At 37.0% G+C, this 22,122-nt stretch overlaps 1 protein-coding gene across 1 annotated transcript in view; it reads left to right on the top strand.

Moving 5' to 3' along the window:
* The window catches only part of rab6ba (RAB6B, member RAS oncogene family a), an 89,664-nt gene that overhangs the window by 52,543 nt on the left and 14,999 nt on the right, over positions 1–22,122 (top strand). The window contains exons 3-5 of the mRNA XM_084128205.1: positions 9,414–9,467; positions 9,855–9,960; positions 12,728–12,839. Coding sequence (XP_083984331.1) covers positions 9,414–9,467; positions 9,855–9,960; positions 12,728–12,839 — 272 coding nt within the window. The remainder of the gene's footprint in view (positions 1–9,413; positions 9,468–9,854; positions 9,961–12,727; positions 12,840–22,122) is intronic.

Below are 22,122 nucleotides of genomic sequence, written 5' to 3'. Positions count from 1 at the left end.
CCAAATCTGCTATTGAGATTCCATTTCAGTTAGAATGCTTAGTAACCAGCTGTCGAGGCAGTTGCCGACAAGGCAGCACACTAGTGCTGAGTTTAACTCCACTTTTAAGACCTAAACTCGGAAATTTCCTTAAGCACTTCCTCTTGGGGGAATCCCCACCGCCATTTTTAAGTGCGTTAAACTTCATCAAGTGGACAAGGGAAGTTTATTTGGACAGACCCTCGACCCCTCGATTTGGACAGAGAGAGCGAGTCTACTTAACATGTACACTTCAGGCAGATCCACAGACCACAATACATGCACAATACATTTTTTTTTACTTAAATGCAGCCTAGGTTTTGGAACAGAATGAGAGAATTAAATGACAAAATGCTTTGTTAATCTTTATTCACCCAAGTATTAAAGCTTATTGAAGCACAAAGCAGTTTCTCCTAAGGGATTTATTTTAGCAGCACCATAATTTGTCATAACTTTATTCTCAACAAAAACAAATCTATTTGTCTATTTATTTATTTATTTATTTTTTGTTAGGTAAAATACAGTTTATTCAAATTAAACTCTGCTGTTAAGGTTTCTCTTTAACTGCACATTGTCATATAAAGTTAGCCATTTCAGTCTCACAAACCTTACAAATTACAAATAATACTGTATCAGTTCTCAGATTGAATTGGATTTAACTGAAAGTTATTACTTTTGAGTGAGTCAAATGTACTTTCAACCATCCCTTTAACTGAATTAGTGAGTCATTAAGCTAATTCAAACTGATAAATTTCTTTTTGTCAGATTCATTAAAAAGAAACAATTCAGTTCGGTCATTCTTTAGTGAACACAGATCACACTGTTTGCATGCTATTATTGACAAATTCAATAACTTAATGAAAAAATTATCGCTTTTCAATGGCAATGCAGGAAATCCTGCAAAAAAATAAAATAATTTGGCAAATACTAAATTCAGACACTTTTGCTAGTGATTAAAGCACCATATATAACATCCTATTGCTTTTCAATTCATTGTAACTGTGCGAAACGACCACGCAGGGCATTGTGGGACTGACAGCAGATTGGAGAAAGTGTTGAGAGCAGTCACAAGAGCATCTAAAAGTTGAGAAATGCTCAACTTAATGCAAATGTCTGGTAGAAAACATTGTGTGGCAGCCAGTCGTTGTGAGGTACGTATCCGATTGCATTTCGAGGAAAGTGGTCAGGCTCGTTTCCCTCGTGGGAATGCCAATGCGGTGCGGCGGCTCAGATCATAGGGGTCGCAAATGGAGCTTGCAGAGGAGCTTGAGACTGGCCTGCCCCTTTCTCTGCGGGCTCTAGCACATTCACTCGAGATCCGGAAGCCCATTCCATGGCTTCTTCCGCCCCGAGTGAGGGCCCGATGTTGCCGTTATATAGCTCTAAGTAGGTCTCTCCCCTGCATAAGAGGAGCTAGTGGAGGTTGTGACTCGTGCTATGGCCAAGTTGGACATAGATTGGCTGGTCGAGAAGCAGAAAGTTCCAAGACAAGAAAGCTAGACAAACGTTTCCTTAGTAAATCACAGCCTCTGCATCAGGGCCTGCTATTCTTTCCGAAACTCCACACTGAGGAGTCGAGGTCCTGGAATATGCTGTTTTCCACTAAGCGTATGTGGCAGCGTGTTAAGCTGGGACGTGTCTGCATACTATGGCCATCTTGTAGGCATACCAGGCTGACCTGCTAAGAGACCTGGCAATGGTGAGGGGGCAGGGCCTGACACTGTGAAAGAGTTGTGTCTGGCCACAGATTTGTCTCTCCATATCACCAAGGAGACAGCCCGCACCATCGACTGCTCCATGATGGATCTGAGGACCGTTATACCCTCGAGAAAGGCTTTGGGAAAGAGGTTCTGATGCCAGTTTGTTCAGGCCTTTGAGGGGAGACCCCTCCGAGGGGATGTGGTCTACACCATCACAAAGTGTGCCCACCTCTCTGTGGTGCACTCAGAAAATCGGTCTACTACCCCTGGCACCCTCAGGGAGCAGCGGTTCAGCGAGACCATTGCTCAGTGTCCGCCTGAACTCATTATGGCACTGGGAGGCTTGCCCCTTCCGAGGAGGGTAACAGAAAAGAGCGTTCAGTTGTTCCCTGCCGGTCATCCATTTCAGGGCACCAACACACTACTCAGAGAGCACTAGAGGTCAGTATCAAGGGGCTGATTCCCTTAGTAGAATTTTTGTCAGCATGGAAGCTTCTGTCAAATGTTTCTCAATGGGTTTAGATAGGGATTATAGAGATAGGGAACAGAATTTGATTATTGTCCACCTCGATTCAAGGGAGTACGCTACTATGCTACTGGAGTTGATTTGGAAGGAGTTTGGGCAGGTGGAAGTGGACTTCTGGAAATGGCATCCTCTGTCTGCTCTGGTTCTCCACTAGGGCTGGATGCCTTGGTGCAGGCTGCGTCTGTATGCATTTCCCCTGATTTCTCTGGTCCTGGGAGTTCTAGAGAGGATTCACCAGGATGGGGTTTGTCTGCTGCTAGTAAACCCGTTCTGGCCGGCCTGAGTTTGTTTCTCGGGGGTTCTATCTCTCCTGGATGGCTCCCCTTGGGAGATTCCATTTAGGAGGGACCTTCTGTCGCAAGCCGGGGGCACAATATATCATCCCCGGCTAGAGAAGTGGAACTGTGGGTCTGGCCCCTGAGGGGGACCAACTCGTGAACTCTAGAATCCTAAACTCTAGAACTCCCTCCACAAGGAAACGTTATGCCCTGAAGGGGAGAGTTTTCACTTAGTTGGTTCTGTGCTGGAGTTCCTTCAGGATATTTTTTTATTTTAGTCTATCCCCATCCACGCTTAAGGTCTAATTGGTGCCATCGCTACTTACTATGCACCGTACTATGGTTCTTTGTGGAGACACCATCTTGTAACTCGTTTCTTTTGTGGCACTCTGAGGTTAAGGCCTGCTATGCGTGTGAGAGTCCTAGATATGTGTACTATTATTCACATATATTTTTATGTATTTGAAATTTATTACAAAAATGTGTTATAATGAGAGTATAGAGCTGCATTTTCTAAGTTCTGGGTGGCAGTTTAGAGCTTTAGTTGCCATGACAACCATGGCGCGTCTTCTTCAGACAACACAGAGGACCGCTTGACTAACAGCAAACTCTTGTCTCTCTCACTCTTATTGAAAAATACGCATTCTCATCTGTTGAGTTGACCTCAAGGGCGAGGTCTGCAACACGTATAAAATGCATACTGAGATTTACATTATGGTTGACTTCAGTTGATTTTGCTGTTGCAGACGAGATTTATTCAGTAGCATCTGTTCTTTCTGTATTGAAGTTGTCTTCAGTAAATAGATAAACAAGCCCAGATGCTTCTGAATAAATCTTACCTGACATTCTATGATGACCTGGATCACTAAAAACCATCACAGACATCTTGTCTGTGTTGCCAAGAAAATGATTAGTGTAGCCTTGAGAGTCCTGTCACATGTTAAAGGAAATAAATTTAAACACGTTAAAGCCTTCCTGATATTGACCAGATGTCCTAGCATTAGCCCACGCGATCGCTTAACATGTCTCAGATTATTCACCAAGCCGATTGAATGACGTCATACTGTACCTTCATGTCCCGCATTGAGCTGTTAAATTCCAATCAATATGCCTTAATGAAATGCTGTGGCCCACTGCATGTCATTTGTCTTCAGGGTACAAGGGTATCGATGCCAAATGGGAAACTCACCAAGGTCTAAAACAATGGATAAGTACCAGCTTAATTCTAGGACAGGATTTGATTCTGTTGAATTTGACAAATGTTCATCTATACAGGTCAGCATTCCATTCTTCGTAATATGATTTGGATTGTGTGACTGTACAATCACAGACAGGCACTTTGTAAGCAGCGAAGCTCCCAGCATGCTTTGAGTCTGCTCACCTGGGGCATGTTGCATTCTTAATATATGCTTTGATTAAATGCAAATAGAAAGATAAACAGATAAACAGGATCCGGCCTGACATTCACTCAAGGTGGTGCTTTGTGAAGCAGATTAGTGTGGCTAATTTCTCTTCTGGTGGAGTTTTAATTGGCGGTTGATTCTAATCAAACTCGTGCCATCCTCCCTTGGGGCACCACTACTGGTGCACTGTGTCTAAAGGGCATGTTCTGTCTGCTGTGCGAGATCGGCTATGATGCTTGCTTTTTTGATAATGTTTTTACATTTATATGTTCATTATAGTCTAATATTCTCAATGGGCATAATTTAGGTCACAGACTGTATGACAGTATTGTCTGAACAGTGTATCGGAAGCATAAATGAAGACTCGTAATTAGCTGCTTCCTCATTTGGTACCTAAAGCAACAAATTTTGTTTGTGTGCCTGTCACAGTTTTATTTGCCAGTTCCACTTTATTTATAGGGATTTTAGTAGCTACAGGAATTAATTTTTTTCTTTTCTTATCAGAACACCTTTTTTCTTGAGGCTTTTGGGAAGCTGTGTTGGAAGCCATGCTCTGTGTTTTAAAACTGATGTGTGTGAAGCTTAATAATTAAAATGTTTATGAATAATTCATTCTGGATCTCTTTGTGCTAGCACTCCTCTAGCTGTGCAAGTTTCTATATTTAACATCGGCGTCACTTTTCCTCTCTCTTTCTCGCCTTCTTTCCTTGAAAAGCTCAACACCTTTGGGTTTTCATCTTGACACTGTTTAACACAGGAGGTTTCTTTTTATTTTTGTCACAGAAACCCCTTTTTATATATATCCTTTAAAGTCTGCACTAAGCACAAACCAGAATTTTCTTCAGAATTTTGTTCTTATATAAATGAATATAGTTCCATAGTTTCAACACAAAAGAAGATATTTAGATTTTTTTTTATTTTGTCACACTGAAGGAAGAAAGTCAGGTTTGGAAAGACATTAGGTCTTCATGATATAATGGTAATAATAAAGAGTGCATATAATAAGAGTAAGTGAGTTCTTAGTTAATTTATTGGGGTACGAGTGAGTAAAGATGACTTGCAGTTTAGTAAGTATATCTAATGTTTATTCAGTAATCACTCTGACATATGCAATAAATTATTCATTACTTAGATTATGATTCAGACCGATAAACTGTGAATTTGTAACTCTTTACCTAAAAGAACCAGCTCATAAGAGTCATTGGAAAATGAATCAGACTCTAATGAAAAGCAACAGCAAGTATAGCTGTTTTTATTTTATTTTGCAGCACTTTTCATCACTTATTACTGTCACGTTCTGTCTGTTTAGTTTCATTTACATGTACTTTTAGTTTGTTTCTCTTCAGTTACCTGTTCCCTCTGTTCCATTCCCTTTCGCTCTTCATTTGTTTACATTGTTATTGAATAATTAGTTGTCACCTGTTCGTTTTTGAGTTCATTCATCCTGTCTATTTAAGTCCTTCAGTTCATTCAGTTCTTGGTTCGGTATTGTTTGTGCTTAGCACGCTGTTGCGTTGTGTTTGAACCCTTTTGGGTCTCTGTTTGTCTTTTATTAAATGAACCTCGCTGCTATTTGGAACTACCCTGCCTATCTTCAACATCTTTGGAAGTAAAGCATTACAATTACATTTGATTCGGACTGAAAGCTCACAATTTGAGTAAAATATAATTTATTTTCACGTGGCGCTGTATATAAATAGGAGTGCACTAAGAGGAATAAACTAAGAACAACGCATTATATGCCTCATGTGTAATGTAAAAAAAAAAGAAAAATAAACGTTACCTAAAATTTGATATGTTGAAGGTTATTTTAAATTCACAATGATTATTTTACTTTTTTTTATGAGAGAGAGAGAGAGAGAGAGAGAGAGAGAGAGAGAGAGAGGTGAGGGAGGAGCAGGTTTGAAAAAGCTAGATCTACCCACAGCAAAACAAAACACAACAAAGAAACAGAGTAACAGTCCACTGACAATCCACTGTGTGCGAGTGGATTGAGGGACAAACACATGGTCAGATAAACATGCACAAACACATGAATTTGTGTTTTGTATGAAACCTTGTCAATTATTGGTCCAGCTGATATGAATGAGCCTTAGTCAGCCATATCGGACAATTTACTAACTTGTGATAAACTGCCTATTGATAAAAATGCTAATTCCAGTTTTAAAGAAGCAGTTAGCAGTTTAAAAAGCAGTTTATACACCTATATACTTAAAACATAAAACATGCTTCATCTTTAAAAATGGTGTTATGATGCAAAACTTCTGCTTTCTGTAGGTGAATTAAAATATGCACAGCTGAGTGATTGGTTTCATGCTATCCATCATGTTTGCCTTTAGGGGCTTGTTGCATTGTGGGCATATGAATGTCCTTAGGAAACCAAAATATAATAAAAATACAACTCAGTCAAGCAAATCAGGAGTAATAGGTTTCATTGGTTTTATAATTATTAATATCATCAAATAAATTAATAACTGGAATTAATTAATAAGTTCATAATTCATAACAAATTATTGGACTACTGTACAGTATATCCAACCTTACCCAGATATATACACTCACGTCAGCAAATCTCAACTGCTTGATTGTTTACCATAGATACATTTAAACTAAATTTTCACCCACCAGTATATTAAAAGTTGGATATATAGTACATCTACAGTACTTAACCGTATACTCACATAAAGCAACATATACTATATAGAAAATCTCAGCTATATGTGATTTATTAATTATCATCACAAAATGTAAACTGTATTTACGCACAGCTTTGTATTCAAATTTGGATATGTAAGTATATCCAACTTTATCTACAGACATAGAGTATACTCGTGTAGAGTGATAGACTATATACCATTTCTCAACTGATTGAATGTTTTTATAATCACAAAATGTTTACTATATTATCACCTAGCAATAATATGTTAAATGTGAAGTAAGACATGAAGATATTAGGTCACCGTGATTTTGCCAAGACATGTACCTGGATATTAAAAAATATAACATATTTTTATTGATCCTGGAATAACATTCCTGTTAAAAATGTATTCCTAACCCTATCCCTACCCCTAAACCTACCCATAACTTATACCTATAACCACAGACAAACTGAATCACACACAAAAAAGGCCAATCCTCTGTATACAGATGTCCATGATGTGTTCCTCAGATCCCACTGATCTGTGGACCTATATTGATCCATCAACTGCTGCTAGACCAGGGGTCTCCAGGAGAAAAACACACACACAATTCATACGAAAAATTTGTATGTAATATGCTACATACACATCTGGAATAATAAATAACAAACGTATTAGTGCACATACCATTATGCAAATGTTCGCACAAGTGTAAATACAGTTGCCATTGTTGGCATTTGGCATTTGAGGTGAATTGAACAGATGTTGAATTCAACAGTTACACTCAAAAGGCAATTTTCAGCATTAGCTGATTTTACAAACGTAATCGACACAATTGACTGCACTCCTATTGCAATAAAAGCACCAGCGGAGAATGAATTTGCTTTCAACATCAGAAGGCACTTTCTTTCCATCAGTGTTTAAGTAATTTCAACATTGCAGTTGTGAGGTGGCCTGAGCCAATGCATCATTTTATCTTACAATAATGTTGGCAACCCATCTCTACATTTAAATTCTGGTTCCATAACAAATACCATAAATGTAATTAATTGGAAATGAGTGAATTTAAATAAGTGAAATGAGTGAATTTAGGCAAAAAGAAACTTAAAGGGATACTTCACCTCTGGGAAGATGAATGTGTATTTAAAATAGGTCATTTATGTAGAAGAAATGTGAAGAAATTTTTTAATTTGGAGCTTTCTAGACTGAGAAAAGCCAGAAAATGTATTTTTGGCTTATGTGGATGAAAGACAACAACTCCCAGAATGCACTTGCTTCACTGCCCTAGGAGGCCACGCCTACCGGTAAGACAGCGCAGTTGAAAACAAGGTTAGGCTACCCTATGAGGCTACCAGTGAGTCTCCGTGACGAGTCTGCCTGGGATTTCGGGATCGCCCAAAATGTCCGGGATTCGGCTTTTGCGTTCTACAGTCGCCATTCATTCATCATGTTTACTGTGGCGAGCAGGACGAGGCTGACGGCCGCGGGAGAACGGCGCGAGGCCGGTGGCGTCATTACTGAGACGCGCCGGTCTCGCAACGGAGGTGCAGGAATTTTCTTAGCGATGTTTAAAACGCACATCAACCGATCACTTGATTAGCGTTCATGTAAACACTACATTCAGACTCACCGGTCGGAATGAATTCAGTTAGATTGAAACAAGAGGTGTGCATGTAAACAATGAATGGCAACCGCAGAAAGCAAAAGCCGAATCCCGGACATTTTGAACGATCTCGACGGCCGGACAAGTCCGGGAAAAGGAGGATATAACCCCTACTTACTCAGCTTTCTCCAACTATTCAGCATCCTCCACAGAACAAGAGCCTGCTAGCTTAGCTTCCAAAGAAAGACGGCTGACTGTGTGTACATTCTGTGAGTGAGATCCCACCCTCTATGGGCGGGCTGAAAACATGCGGAACAACGCCTCCTACTGGCTGTAGTCTTTAGCCTCTGGCCAGAAAATCCTCCGATGACGCAAAATGACGATTTTTGCGTCATCGGAGGATTTTTTTCCAGACAAAAAATACATAAATCTCTCTCAGAGGGATATGAGGGTGGAAAGCATGGTAATTCGAAAATACTACAGGTTTTCTACTAATACAAAGCTTAATGCTAAATCCTGAAGTAACCCTTTAATGTACAGAATGAAAAAATGGATATTCAGTTTGAGATTTGCTTAACAATAGTGTTGTTATTAATGTTTTATAAAGATTACCTTTAAGTGAGCATTAGATTATGACAAAAGTAATATAAATGTACAAATAATGAAAATGAACACTTGTAATTTGACTGTAAATTTAAATATTACTGTAAATATCCAATATTAGCCAATATTCATTCAATATAGACCAACAGCGATAGGCCTGCATACAATAATTGTTCAAATTGGCAAATAAACAATATGGTACTGATTTATTGCCCATCCCTAATTTTTATGTGAGGAACAGATATAAATGTAATCTGTTATTAACTAGTTCCTCACCAGATAATTGTTTTTTTTAAATGTTTTTATTATTATTATTATTATTATTTATTTTTTATGTATGTTGTTTTCTTAATTGATGGTCAGGAGCCACACTCTGACAGTGTAAATATGTGTAATATATCATAAAGAGAGGCAGGTCCCAGAACAGAGTTATCATGTACAGTATAGCAGTTATTACCCTCATCAAACTGACAGGCAGAACGTAGCGGCTGTCTGTTCTAATCTAAACCACATTTTCGGATTCTCAGGATGATATCAAGGACGCATTTATGTTTGCCATGCACAGAAACAGCCGTATTTCCACTCAATTTCAGCATCTGATTTCATTTTGTTCTTACATGATGTTTTTCTTCTGTCATAACAGGCGACAATTGGAATCGACTTCCTGTCAAAAACCATGTATTTGGAGGACAGAACGGTAAGCAGTCTACTATGTTCTAACAAAGCAGTAAATCAAATGCACTAGTCATCTGTCTATTCAATGTCAAATGAGAAAAGTTTTAATAACACCATATTGAATCTCAAAAAGCTTTTTTTTATTATACCAGTTGGGTTGCTGGTAGTTTCAGTATATAGCTGGAAGCTCATGTATTAAGAAAATAGATTCTATCGTCTAGAGATTTCTGTGAGTTTATAACCCAGAAATGATTTCATGACCTTCAACGGGGCAGTTTGGTGTGGTTTTATGAGGTCATATCGATCCACCTTCTTGCTTGGCTCTGCGTATGTTTATGTAATTGTGTGTATATGTGTGTTTGAGAGGCTAAATAATTTGACTGTTCAGTTGGGGATCTCTGACTTGCAGGTTCGGTTGCAGTTGTGGGACACTGCAGGCCAGGAACGTTTTAGGAGCCTTATCCCGAGCTATATAAGAGACTCCACTGTAGCTGTGGTGGTGTATGACATCACAAGTGAGTGTAACACACACACACACACACACTTCAATGATCAAACCTTCTATAGCTATAATACATTTCAAAGAGGATTTTTTTTAAAATATGATTTCAGCTGTCCGATTTGCCATTTTGAGATGTGATCAATGACATACATTTTCTATCAGTAAAGTATGTGTTACAGGTCTGTCTTTAACACTATAACCAGATAGATTCATCCCGAAGATGTAAGAAGCAGCTGTTGGTCATTTTTCACAATAAAAATATGACAGTTTTATCTATCCATAAGCCCCAGTGTGACTTCTAGAGCCAGAGTTAGCGGTGCACACGACTGTATTGATATGACCAGAAAATATAAACCCTGATTTTATAGGTAAAGCAGTCAGTTTCACCTTGAAGCAGAAGCAAGTTCACTGATGTCAGGCTGCACATGAGCAGGCATAAATGCCATAATAAAACCATAAGAACCTCTACCTATCCATCTGCCATCGTAGTTGAAAAGTCTTGGTATATAATTACTTTATGAGTGAGTTCATTTATGGTGCACAATAGCTGGAATATATTTAGTGTATTTTAAAATTATGAAAAATTATATAACAATAACTAACATATAAAAATATAACATATAAAAATTATATAACCATAACTAACATATAAATCTAATCAATAAATACACACACACACACACGTTTACTTAGCTACCTTAATAGGTTTTTTATACTGTACAAACATATATTCTATCCCCTTACACTAACCCTACCCCTAAACCTACCCATCACACAAAACTTTCTGCATTTTTACAAAAAAAAAAAAAAAAAGTTGAATTACTTTAATTTTTATACCAGATTTATATGATGACGTCCCTAAAGGGAGATCACTATGGGCTAATAAGTTGTTATTTTAAGTGCCCCTATTATGCTTTTTCAGATATTGCCTTTCATGTAATAGCTGTTTGTGAATGTAAAATGTCTGCAAAGTTTCAAAGATCAAAGTGCACGATAAATGGAGTTATTGTCAAGAATCAAGTCTGATCTGAACTGTCAAAACGAGTCGTCAGTAATTCCAGTCTTACTTCCGTTACCTCATACGTAACAATATAACAAATCTGCATAATGCCAGCCTATGGTCTTCATTGGCTGACACTAAGCGTGCCGCACAAGTGCTGAAAAGTGAAGCCAAAGCGTTTCGATAAACTGTACTAACGGTTTCTACGAGAGTGAGGGTGGGACTTTGATATCGCGGCTCCACTTCCGGTTCACTACCGCGCAGAAGCAGGTCCCAAATCTGCGGTAGATGTCAGCGCCATATTAGGACTTTGGCGGCTTCACTTTTCATCGATGGAAGAGAGTGAAGGGGCGTCGTCCATCTTTTTTTACAGTCTATGGCTGACACGAACAACGTCTACTTTGACCCGCCCTCAAACACTGTAGTTGGTTCGAGAAGATGCCATTTTCTGCACTGCAAAAGCTAATTCTCTCTGTATAGACATTCAAAGGATGAAGATGTGAAAAGTCAGAGGTTAAAATTACCACAGCGATACAACAGCAGTATAACCTTTTGTTGTATTCCCGTAATTTACTGACGATTGCTTCTCAAATCTCGGCGAGGTCAACGCAGGATTTGCAAAAAGCTTATCCATTTCCAGATGGAACAGTAGCCTACCCATTTTATTTGAACCAACTTGCACTGAATCACAACCTATGATTGATTATTGATGTGTATATTTTATACAGAGTGTTCAAAATAGGTAGTTTTGTGTTTTATATTGTGTAAGTCTCCGGTTAACTCACATTGTCTTACTGAAATAGTTCTGCTAATCAGCTGTTGGCCCAATGTTACCTAAAACTGTGTCTGTTAATGTAGATTCTGTCGTTCTTACTACTGATGAAGAATGGAGCAAGATTTTGGTTTACAAACTGTAATGATACATCAGTCATTCACGTTAGTGCTTGGCTTAGGTATGCATTCCTGCATATGCACCTCAAAAAATTAGAAAAATACATGTCGGCTTGTTGATGGACATACACTTGCTGATGATACACATGCTGATGTAAGGGAATTACAATTGCAACATCTCATAATGTACGACAAACTGAGTAAAATCTTACCACTGAGAAATCCTGCTCAAGTCGTCCTTGCAATGGAGGTTTGGGTTGAATAACTAGTTCTTCCTGTTTCATCGATATGTTAAAATGTCTTTACAGAGTATACAGTTGCTGAGGATTTCAATTTAAATTCATTTCCAACATGCGCTGTAAGCGGTCGAGCAATCACAACAGACTATCTGACCAATTAGAGCAGAGTAGCTTTTGGAAAGGCGGGGCTTAGAGAGATTGAATCTTCTAACGAGTCGTATTCAGACTCTTTGAGAAATATGGTGATGTGCAATGTACATTATGAGAAAATCAAAGTGTTTTTTTTTTTACCTTTGATGCATTTAAACCTGATGTAGGAGACCTCTAAAACAAAATTAGGAACATTTAAAATAGCACCAAAAAAAATAAACATGGCTAATATTGGATATTTACAGTAACTTTGCATGTTAATTTTTGTTATTTGTACATTTATATTACTTTTGTCATCATCTAATCTTTAAAAAACATTAATAACATAACACTTTAAAAGACGTGGCAAAGCATAGCATATTTAAGGAATTGGAAAAATGAAAAAAGGCATTAGTTGTTTTAATTATTTTTAACGCATTAAACTGAAAATATCAATCGCAACAGATTATTTCACTGTTTTCCCTACTTACCACTCACTGTCTCTGTTTTTTTCTATAAAGATGTGAATTCATTCCAACAAACTACCAAATGGATCGATGATGTGAGAACGGAGAGAGGAAGTGATGTCATCATAATGCTGGTGGGAAATAAAACAGATCTGGCAGATAAGAGGTGAGTTCTCTCACTCTCATTCTTTCTCACACGATTTTATTAAGCTGCTTAACAAGGCTGTTTCACTCACCAGAGTGTGAATCGAAGTTGACAGTTTCATTAAAGAGATTCTCTGAAAAACAAGGAGGGAGCCTTTATTCCCACTTTAGACTTCTGGGAATAAAGTCTGACGGATACTTTGAGAGCAGCCCCTTGTATTGGTGTGAAAGAGAGGTAAAGAAGCAATGTAAAAATAACACATTGTTTAGAGAAGGCTTGCCCTAAAATGATCTCACCCTGACAGTGTTGGGGAATAACTAGGTCAAAGTAGTCCCGCTTAACTATGATAACTAGCATTAACTTAACTATTACTAACTTTCTTTCTACATTTATTTAGATATAGATGCTACTGTTCATAACCATGTTTTGACTCAATTATACTGTATAACTGAGCATTCTAGATATAGCGTATTATTATATATGGTATTTAGTGGAAACATACACTCCGATGCAAAAGTTTGAGGTTAGTTTTATTTTTTTTATTAATACTTTTTTCCAAGGGTACATTAAATTGATCAAAAGTAACAGATATATTTATAATGTTAAAAAATATATATTTTTATTTCAAATAAATTCTGTTTTTATGAACATTCAATTCATAAAAGAATCTTGAAAACTGTATCAGTTTCCACAAAAATATTAGCAGCACAACTTTTTTCAACATTGATAATAATAAGAAATGTTTCTTAAGTAACAAATCAGCATATTAGAATAATTTCTGAAGGATCGCGTGACTCAAGACTGCTGGAAATGTTTCTTTGCCATCAAAGGAAAAAATCACATTTTAAAATGTCTTAAAATAGAAAGCAGTTATTAAGTTTAATACTATCAGTTTGAAAAATAAATGTCATAATTGCTTAGTTTGTATATTTAAAAAGTTATTTTCCTCTTGAATGTAGTTAGTTACTTTTTGTTACTTGTTTTGTTACTAGCAGGTTATTTAGCCAGAAAATTGCGTTTTTCATAACTTGACTGTAGTATAGCTTGTTGCACTCTTGTTTGAAACACTTCCTGAAACACTTCCACTTAGTCAATACAAAGCTTGAATTTATAGCCATCGGCCCTAACATTAGTAAAAACATACGGATGGGACCTGGTCTGTCTAAAATCACTTTCTTAAAAATGAAATTTCTTTGTCAAATGCTTCACCACAGCCAAAAGATCAGAGAAACATGCTATTAAACGAATTAAACGTTTGTATGAAATGGACATTTTATGCTTCACTAGTTCTTCAGAGACGTGGGAGCTCAGGGTAAATACAGCTCAGTCGCTTTCTCTCTTGTCATTTTCCTCTCTCTAACTGTGTGCATCCCGAAGGGAGGTCATTTTTTTCCTTGCTTTTCTTCAATAATAACTTGCCTCTGTAGTTTTCATCCTCCATTGCACCTTCTGAGTAAAGACCACGTTATGCATACATATTTACAGCTCTTAGTCTTGAAACAACAGATTTAGAAACAGAACAGGTTTTATTTTTTAGAAACAAGAGACGTTATTACAATTACAATTACAAACAGAACCTGATTGTTTATCTGTTTGCAGATACCATTTGGTTTTATATTTTATCAAATGCAATGAATTTGGTCAATTTTAAGTGTGGCTTAGGAGTCCACATGTCTATACTTGTGAGGACACTATGTATTGCTTAAATATAAATTACTTATACACTAATTTTGGGGTTGGCACGGTTGAAGAAGTTATTTGAAATAAGTCTCTTATGCTCTCTACACTGCATTTATTTAATCAAAAATACAGTAAAAACAGTAATATTATGAAATATTAAAATTTCAAATGGCTGCTTTTGCATTTTAAAAGTTATTTTATATTTTCTCCCATCTTCAGTGTCACATGATCCGTTCAGAAACCATTCTAATATGCTGATTTTCTGCTGAAGAAACATTTCCTATTGTTCTGTTGACAACTTTTTTGTGGAAACTGTGATACACTATTTCATTATTCTTGGATGAATAGAAAGTTTAAAAGAACAGGACTTATTAGAAATAGAAATCTTTTGTAACAATGTAAATGTCTTTACTGTCATTTTTATTGCTAAGAAAAAGTTTTAATTTATTTTAAAATAAAACATGTTTTACTGAACCACATTATAACAGGTATTCTGCACTGCAGTGTTCATTTCCATGATACTAACATTTGTAAGTCATGTGTCGTTTGCATTTTACTATATACCTAATATTTTTATATGATATACAATTTGCAGTTCTAATTTGATAATTTCATTGTTGTACTTAAAGTTAAATCTAATCTAATCCAATCTGCTATCATATGAGGAATTTGCAACTAATGCACTTAGAATTCATTCGAGTGGATTTATTCTTTAGATTTTCTTTCATTTCTTGAAAATGTATTTTAAGTTTGTTAATGATGCACTTTGTTATTTGTTTCATGATATATTTATGTTCATGAGGTCAGAGAGTAAACATGATTTAGCAGAAAAGAAAGAAATTTTAATTGTTTGTAATGTCACCATGGTGATCAATACTGCATGCAGAGGTAGAGCTGAACTCAGCTCAACTCACTATTGCAATATGTTTGAGCGCAATGCAGGTTTATTTCCATGACGACTGTGATGATGTGATGGAAAGTGGCAGGTGGAGGTGTCTGCAGTAATAAAATAAGGGACTGTTCACACAGAACACATTTTTCCATTCCAATGCGTTACTTTTCCATAGTTTTTCTATGTAAACGCACAATTTTTGTTGTTTTGAGTATTGAGTCTTTTGCAGCATCTCAGTCGTTACAGCATTCTAAAAACGCGGCGCTCAAGTTAAACTTCAGTTCAACTTTTAAAAAACACCTTGCATTTTTCCCCATTCCACAGCCCGTGCATGTCTTGCGTTTTTCAAAGCAATAATGCATTCTGTGTGAACAAACCCTAACAGGCTGCCATTGCCTATCAAGAATTCAATTACTGTGTTAATGTGGTTTAAAGGTGGCATTCCCCTCAGTTTTTTAATTAACGTTAGTGTGCCAATTCCGTCTTGAGTCTTTTGACGGCCAGCTAATGTCCAGTCAAATCACAGTGTCTCTCCCTTCTCTCTAACACAGACACAGACAGACACAGTCTCCACAGCCCATTTCTGAGGTAGCAAACAAGCACTTTCTGGCATTTTAAGGGAATAGTTCACCCAGAAACTAAAATTCTGGCATCTTTGACTGACCCTCATGTTTCTTTTTAAACATGTAAGACATTTTCATTCCATTAAGACATCAGACTAATGGAAAAAAATCTTTAAGATTCTGCACTATTCACTAATCAAAGTTACAAATGCAAACAAATTTGTGATGCTGATCATTTGAACATTTTTGTAAAAAGATCAGATTTCCTTGCTTTCATTGAACCATAATATAATATCAAAAATTAAGAAATTCTTTTATCAATACATATTTTATAAATTAATTTTTTTTTTAGCACAGATGCATTAAATTGGTCAAACGTTACAGTAAAGACTTTTATATTGTTTCATATATATATATATATATATATATATATATATATATATATATATATATATATATATATATATATATATATATATATATATTTAAAAAAATCTTTTTAACTTTGTATTCATCAAGAAAAAATTTTTTTAATCAATATCCACAAAACAATTATATCAGCATAACTGTTTTCACTGTTATAATATATAGAAATGTTTCTTGATTACCAGCTCAACATAGAATGATTTCTGATGGATCATGTGTCGCTGAAAATTCAGCTTATCACAGGAATAAATTACATTTTAAAACAAATTGAACAAATTCTTTTAAATTTAATTATATTTTCACAATATTACTTTTTTAAAGTTTTTTGATCACATAAATGCATCTTTTATGAGCATTCAGAAGAAGAACTTTAAATATATATTTTTTTAAACGTACCAACTGCAAATGTTTGATATAATATAAACCTGCAAGACTTAGATAGGTCGGAGACGTCACCACCTAACCATTTTTTACTTTCTCTCACAGAATGGATTTTAAACAATAATGTGTTCCTCTTCCAAGACAATTTCTTTAGACAGCTCAAGGGCACAGCGATGGGTGCATGTTTTGCTCCTAATTATGCTAATTTATTTTTAGGTCACTGGGAAGAGCAATACATATATAATCGATCCAATAACAAATTCTGTGACAAGATGGTATTTTGGGGACGCTTTATTGATGATATCCTTTTTGTTTGGTCTGGAAATGAGGAAGAACTTTTGCAGTTTCATGAGTACATCAATACAACTAACCCAAATATAAAACTTTCAATTGAACATTCAAAAACATCTATAAATTTTTTGGACTTGACTATCTCCATAGATGACAATAATCTCTTATACACAACAATATATAGGAAAAGCACAGATAGAAACACTTTATTGAGGGCTGACAGCTTCCATCCAAGGAGCCTGAAAGATAACATTCCTTTTGGACAATTTCAGCGTCTTAGACGCATTTGTAACAATGATTCTGATTTCGAAATGCAGGCTCAAGATATGTCATTAAGGTTCAGGGCTAGGGGCTACTCACCAATGATAATAGAAAAAGCAATAATAAAAGCACGTTCCACAACACGCTCTGACCTACTAAAGAAGAAAAAGAGGAGAAAAGACATGGTCAAAAACAATTCTAGACCTGTCTTTGTTACCCAATATAGTAGCAGTGCCTCTGAAATGAAACAAATAATTAAGTCCAACTGGGGGTTAATTCAAAGTGATCCTATTCTGAAAGACGTTTTTCCAGAGCCGCCTATGACAGTGTTCAAGAAGGCACCATCCATAAGGGACAAACTTGTAAGAAGTTATCTTCCAGGTCCTAAACAAAAAACATGGCTAGAAAAAGGGTTGCGGGGGACCTATAGATGTGGATCTTGCAGTCATTGTGAGGGTGTCATCCAAAGTAAAACTTTTTGTGATTTGAGAACACAGAGAGAATTTAAGACTAATGGTTTTATTAACTGTAACTCTGAATATGTGGTCTACCGGCTACAATGCCCATGTGGGTGTTTCTATGTGGGCAGAACTAAAAGAAAACTAAAAGAGCGGTTTTATGAACACAAATACGCAATCCGAGTCAACAACGATGATTACCCTATGGCCAAACACTATAAAGAAATACACCATAGTGACTCATCATCTTTGAGAATTCAGGGCATTGAAATTATTAAAAAATCAATACGTGGAGGTGACATTTTAAAACAGTTATTGCAACGTGAAACCTTTTGGATATGGAGCTTTAAAGCGATGGACTATCCAGGATTAAATGAGGAGATAGATTATAGACCTTTTTTGTGATTTTGTAACATTGTTCTTTTCTGTGCCTACTTACCTTTTTTTTTTTTTTTTTTGTGTATTGTATATGTATGCATGAATGTGTATACATGAATATATGTATGCTATCTGTTGCTTGTGTTTCCTGCTTACATTGTGACTAACAGTTTTAATGCTGAGAATCATGTGAGGGGCGTGTTCTAGCAATATGTGCATGAGTGTATACTATGCATGCTATCTGTTGCTTGTTTTTTGTTTATTATTGTGACCAACAGCTTTAGTGCTGAGAACCATGTGAGAGGTGTGCCTTAGCAATATATGCATGAATATATATGCATGCTATTTGGTGCCTGTGTTTTTGTTAATTATTGTGACTTGTAGCTTTGGTGCTGAGAGCCATGTGAGAGGCGTGTCCTAGCAATTACCTGCAGATCTTCAACATTGATTGTTAGCACCTGTGTGTTAGCTTCTACTTGTGTGTCTCTGTCATTATAAGACCTGTTTTCTATCTGCTTCATTATGCCCTGAAGAAGGCCCCATGCCGCTACGCGTGGGCATTTTAAAGTTGTCCGTTTAGGACATGTCATTTCTTTAATAAAGACATTTTAACTAAGGAGTGCCTCGGCTACCAGAGATTTTTTCTCCACACTGCACCTGCAAGACTTTCTTTGATTCGTGGAATTTTAAATCACACCTTTAGTAAAATGTCAGACCTGCTCTTTTTCATAAAATGAAAGTAACTGGAGACATTCAAGCTCCAAAAAAGGACTAAAAGCACAATAAAAGTAGTTCATACATTTTGTGCACTATTTCCAAGTAAGTAAATAATGACAAATCAATAACATTGCTTATTTCTCATCACGCCATGGAGGGTAAGTGAAGCCTGTGAGATTAGATTACTTTCAATGATACTTTTCATGATGTTAGACAACACACTCCTTGTTCTGTTGCATGATAGTGGAATACTATTAACTGTCGTATGAGACTAGGTTGAAGCCGTTTCAGAACAGTAGATAATATTGGATTTAGAGCAGTAGATGAAAAAAAAAAAAAAAGACAGACACGGATTTCTCTAATGGTGGCTAAATGCACTGGAGAGGACTAAAGTGTTTGTGGCATGGCAGAAAGTGTCAAGTAATTTTTGTGCCAGAGGACGTGAAAGGTTATGCAGAGTCTGGCAGTCATCATCTTGAATGTTAGTTCCGTACCTGGAACTTGAAGACATCTTGTGCACTCACAAGAGAGGCTCATTCTCTTGTAAAAGAGTAGGTGACAATGTGTTAACTTCATGTGCACTTCGTTCACAATGCTAGTAGTCTACTATAGGTACTCTTTCTAACTTCTATTGTTGTAACTCTGGATCTGCAACTGCGACTGGATGGCTGAGGTTGAAGTTAAATGATTGAAGGCGGATCCTCTGTCACAGTGTAGTGAGTGTGTCCGTGCAAAGGGAAGATATTAAAAACCTTGGGTCAGACTGTTGCCATGGCGCCCAGTAATAAATCAGGACTGAGCAACCTGTCAGAACATTTGTCACTGTATGTGTGTATATATAATTTATGTATTTAAGCAGTGTGTGTATATATAGCAGTGGTTCTCAACTGGTTTGGCCATAGGACATTTTCCCATGGTCATTAAGCCTCGACCAAATTTTTAAGAATTTGTGCGGAAGGTTAAAGCGCGAGAGCAGACCATCTACGGGACAAGCCGGATTCCACCATATCTTTAAGTACACAATATTAATCTTTTACATTGTAATCCTTTTATTTTACATTTTTGGCTAGTTTGTGTGCTGCTGCACGTGTCCATGTGTGTGTAAAATGATGACTGCGTCGGGCTGAAACTAGCAAAAAACCCTTGCGTCGCGCTTGGCGCTCCATTGCGCCGGGTGTATGATAGGGCCCATAGTCTGAAAACATCACCTCATCTACAGAAAATACTGAATCAGGACAACACACTTTTCTCAGTTTACTCAAACTGCGTCTGACTGAAGAGTCGGCAGCTTTCACACACGTCTTTCAAAATAAGTGTCAGAAAAACATTTAACATTTTTGTTGTTGATGTTTCTTTGACTACACACTCTTGTGACCCATTTTTGGGTCTTGACCCACCGGTTGAGAAACACTGGTATAGCTGTATATACAAACAATAGAAGTCTATGGAATGTCTCCATTTGGATAGCTGTGTGTGTGTGTGTGTGTGTGTGTGTGTGTGTGTGTGTGTGTGTGTGTGTGTGTGTGTGTGTGTGTGTGTGTGTGTGTACTTGTACAACTATCTTTGTGAGGACCAGTTTGAGTTTTAGACCATTGGAGTGAGGACAAAGAGAGTAAAGTGAGGACATTTTGGCCAGTCCTCACTTTCTGAGACTCCTTTAAAGGCCTGTTTGAGGGTCAAGACTTGGTTTTAGGGATAAGGTTATAATTAGGTTAAGGGTAGGTTTAGGGTCAGGGGTCGGGTTAGGCACTTAGTTGTGAGGGGTAAGGTTAGGGTAAACGGCTAGAGATTGCATTGTGTCAATGAATGTCCTCATAAAGATAGATGTACAAGAGTGTGTGTGCATGTGCGTGCGTGCGCGCGTGCGTGTGTGTTTAACCAGACAACAAAACATCTTATACTGTAATATTATTGGAATATCAGATCTAAAGTCAGTGTGGGATGTATTGCATGAATTTCAGTCCAGAGGATGTATGTTCTGTCAGAGGAACAGATGGTACTGCACTCTTCCAGACACCCTACATGATGTCAGCTGAGATTACATACCCTTGAGCCAATACCAAACAAAAAGAGACACAATGAGCCCAACCTAGTATATACATCCATCTAAAATGTCAAACAAAATCAATTTAATATCCACTTGAAAGAAAATAGAAAAAAGAAAATATGTTGTGTGGAAAAGCACAGGTAATCAAATTTCAAGGTCAATATGTACCATATAGAGAGCAGTGCTGAATGCTTTTAAACCGAAAAGAATGACGGAGATTTAACTAAATATTCACCATTTCATAGAGTTTGATAGAATGAATGTACTTTAAAACTCCTGAATGTAATCACAACAGCTTTTTGAATAGAGGCAGTGACACATGCTACACCTGTGTGTGCTGTTTCTGTGAGCTTAAGATAGCACCGGATAAAACATTTATGACCGGAAGATGCACCAGAGAAGGCAGGAAATTTAAGCTGACCAGACATTCTGCTCCATCAACATTTATAACTTCTGCTTAATTTCATCTTTCTTTTTGTGACATGAATATCAAAATATTTAGTTTGTGGCATACTGTAAAACTTCAAAAGCACAGTCATCAGTCAGCGATGGATTCAGGGTCAGGTTTGGAGTCCTTTTGGTTTTCTCAAGTCACTTATTTTATTTAGATATAAAGAATGATGTCTGTTATGTTTCATCACTTTTTTTGCTTTCACCCTTTGCCTCCCCTGAGGGTTTCAATTGAAAAGTGAAAAGCAGTTTAAAGCACACTCTTTAATAGACAAGAAAGGGGCACGAAAACATATCTGCGCAGTTTGGGTGGACTTTGATCATGAAACAAAGCTACATCAAAACATAGCTGATGTTCATATCACTCAAGTTCTTTAATTGTCACAGCTTTGACAACCCTTCATAGATATGCCACAGATGAACCTGAATTGGAAAGTGAGGACTGCATCTCTGAAGAGCCCATGAAATCTCTGAGACTCTGAAATGGAAGGAAGTCACGGTGGCATATCCTTAATGATCAAACTAGTGTTGTAAATGTAGCTGGTAGTATGTGAAATTACTGAGCAATGGGTGACGTGGACAGACAGAAGGCATATTGACGTATTTTTTGCATAAATGGAAAGAGAGTTAAACCCTTCTCATATTTCCATCACCCTGTTTTTATGTGCATTTTGAAGTTTCACATCAGAAATGAGTGTTGGTTACTAGGTAACCCAAAGCACCGTCGTCTGCTCGAACAACTTGATGGAAATCACCTAAT

This window comes from Abramis brama (genome assembly GCF_963993115.1).
Source record: "Abramis brama genome assembly, chromosome: 11".
In the NCBI taxonomy this organism is placed as follows: domain Eukaryota; kingdom Metazoa; phylum Chordata; class Actinopteri; order Cypriniformes; family Leuciscidae; genus Abramis; species Abramis brama.
Note: the sequence above shows the minus strand (reverse complement) of the source record. Positions and strands in the feature narration are given on the sequence as shown.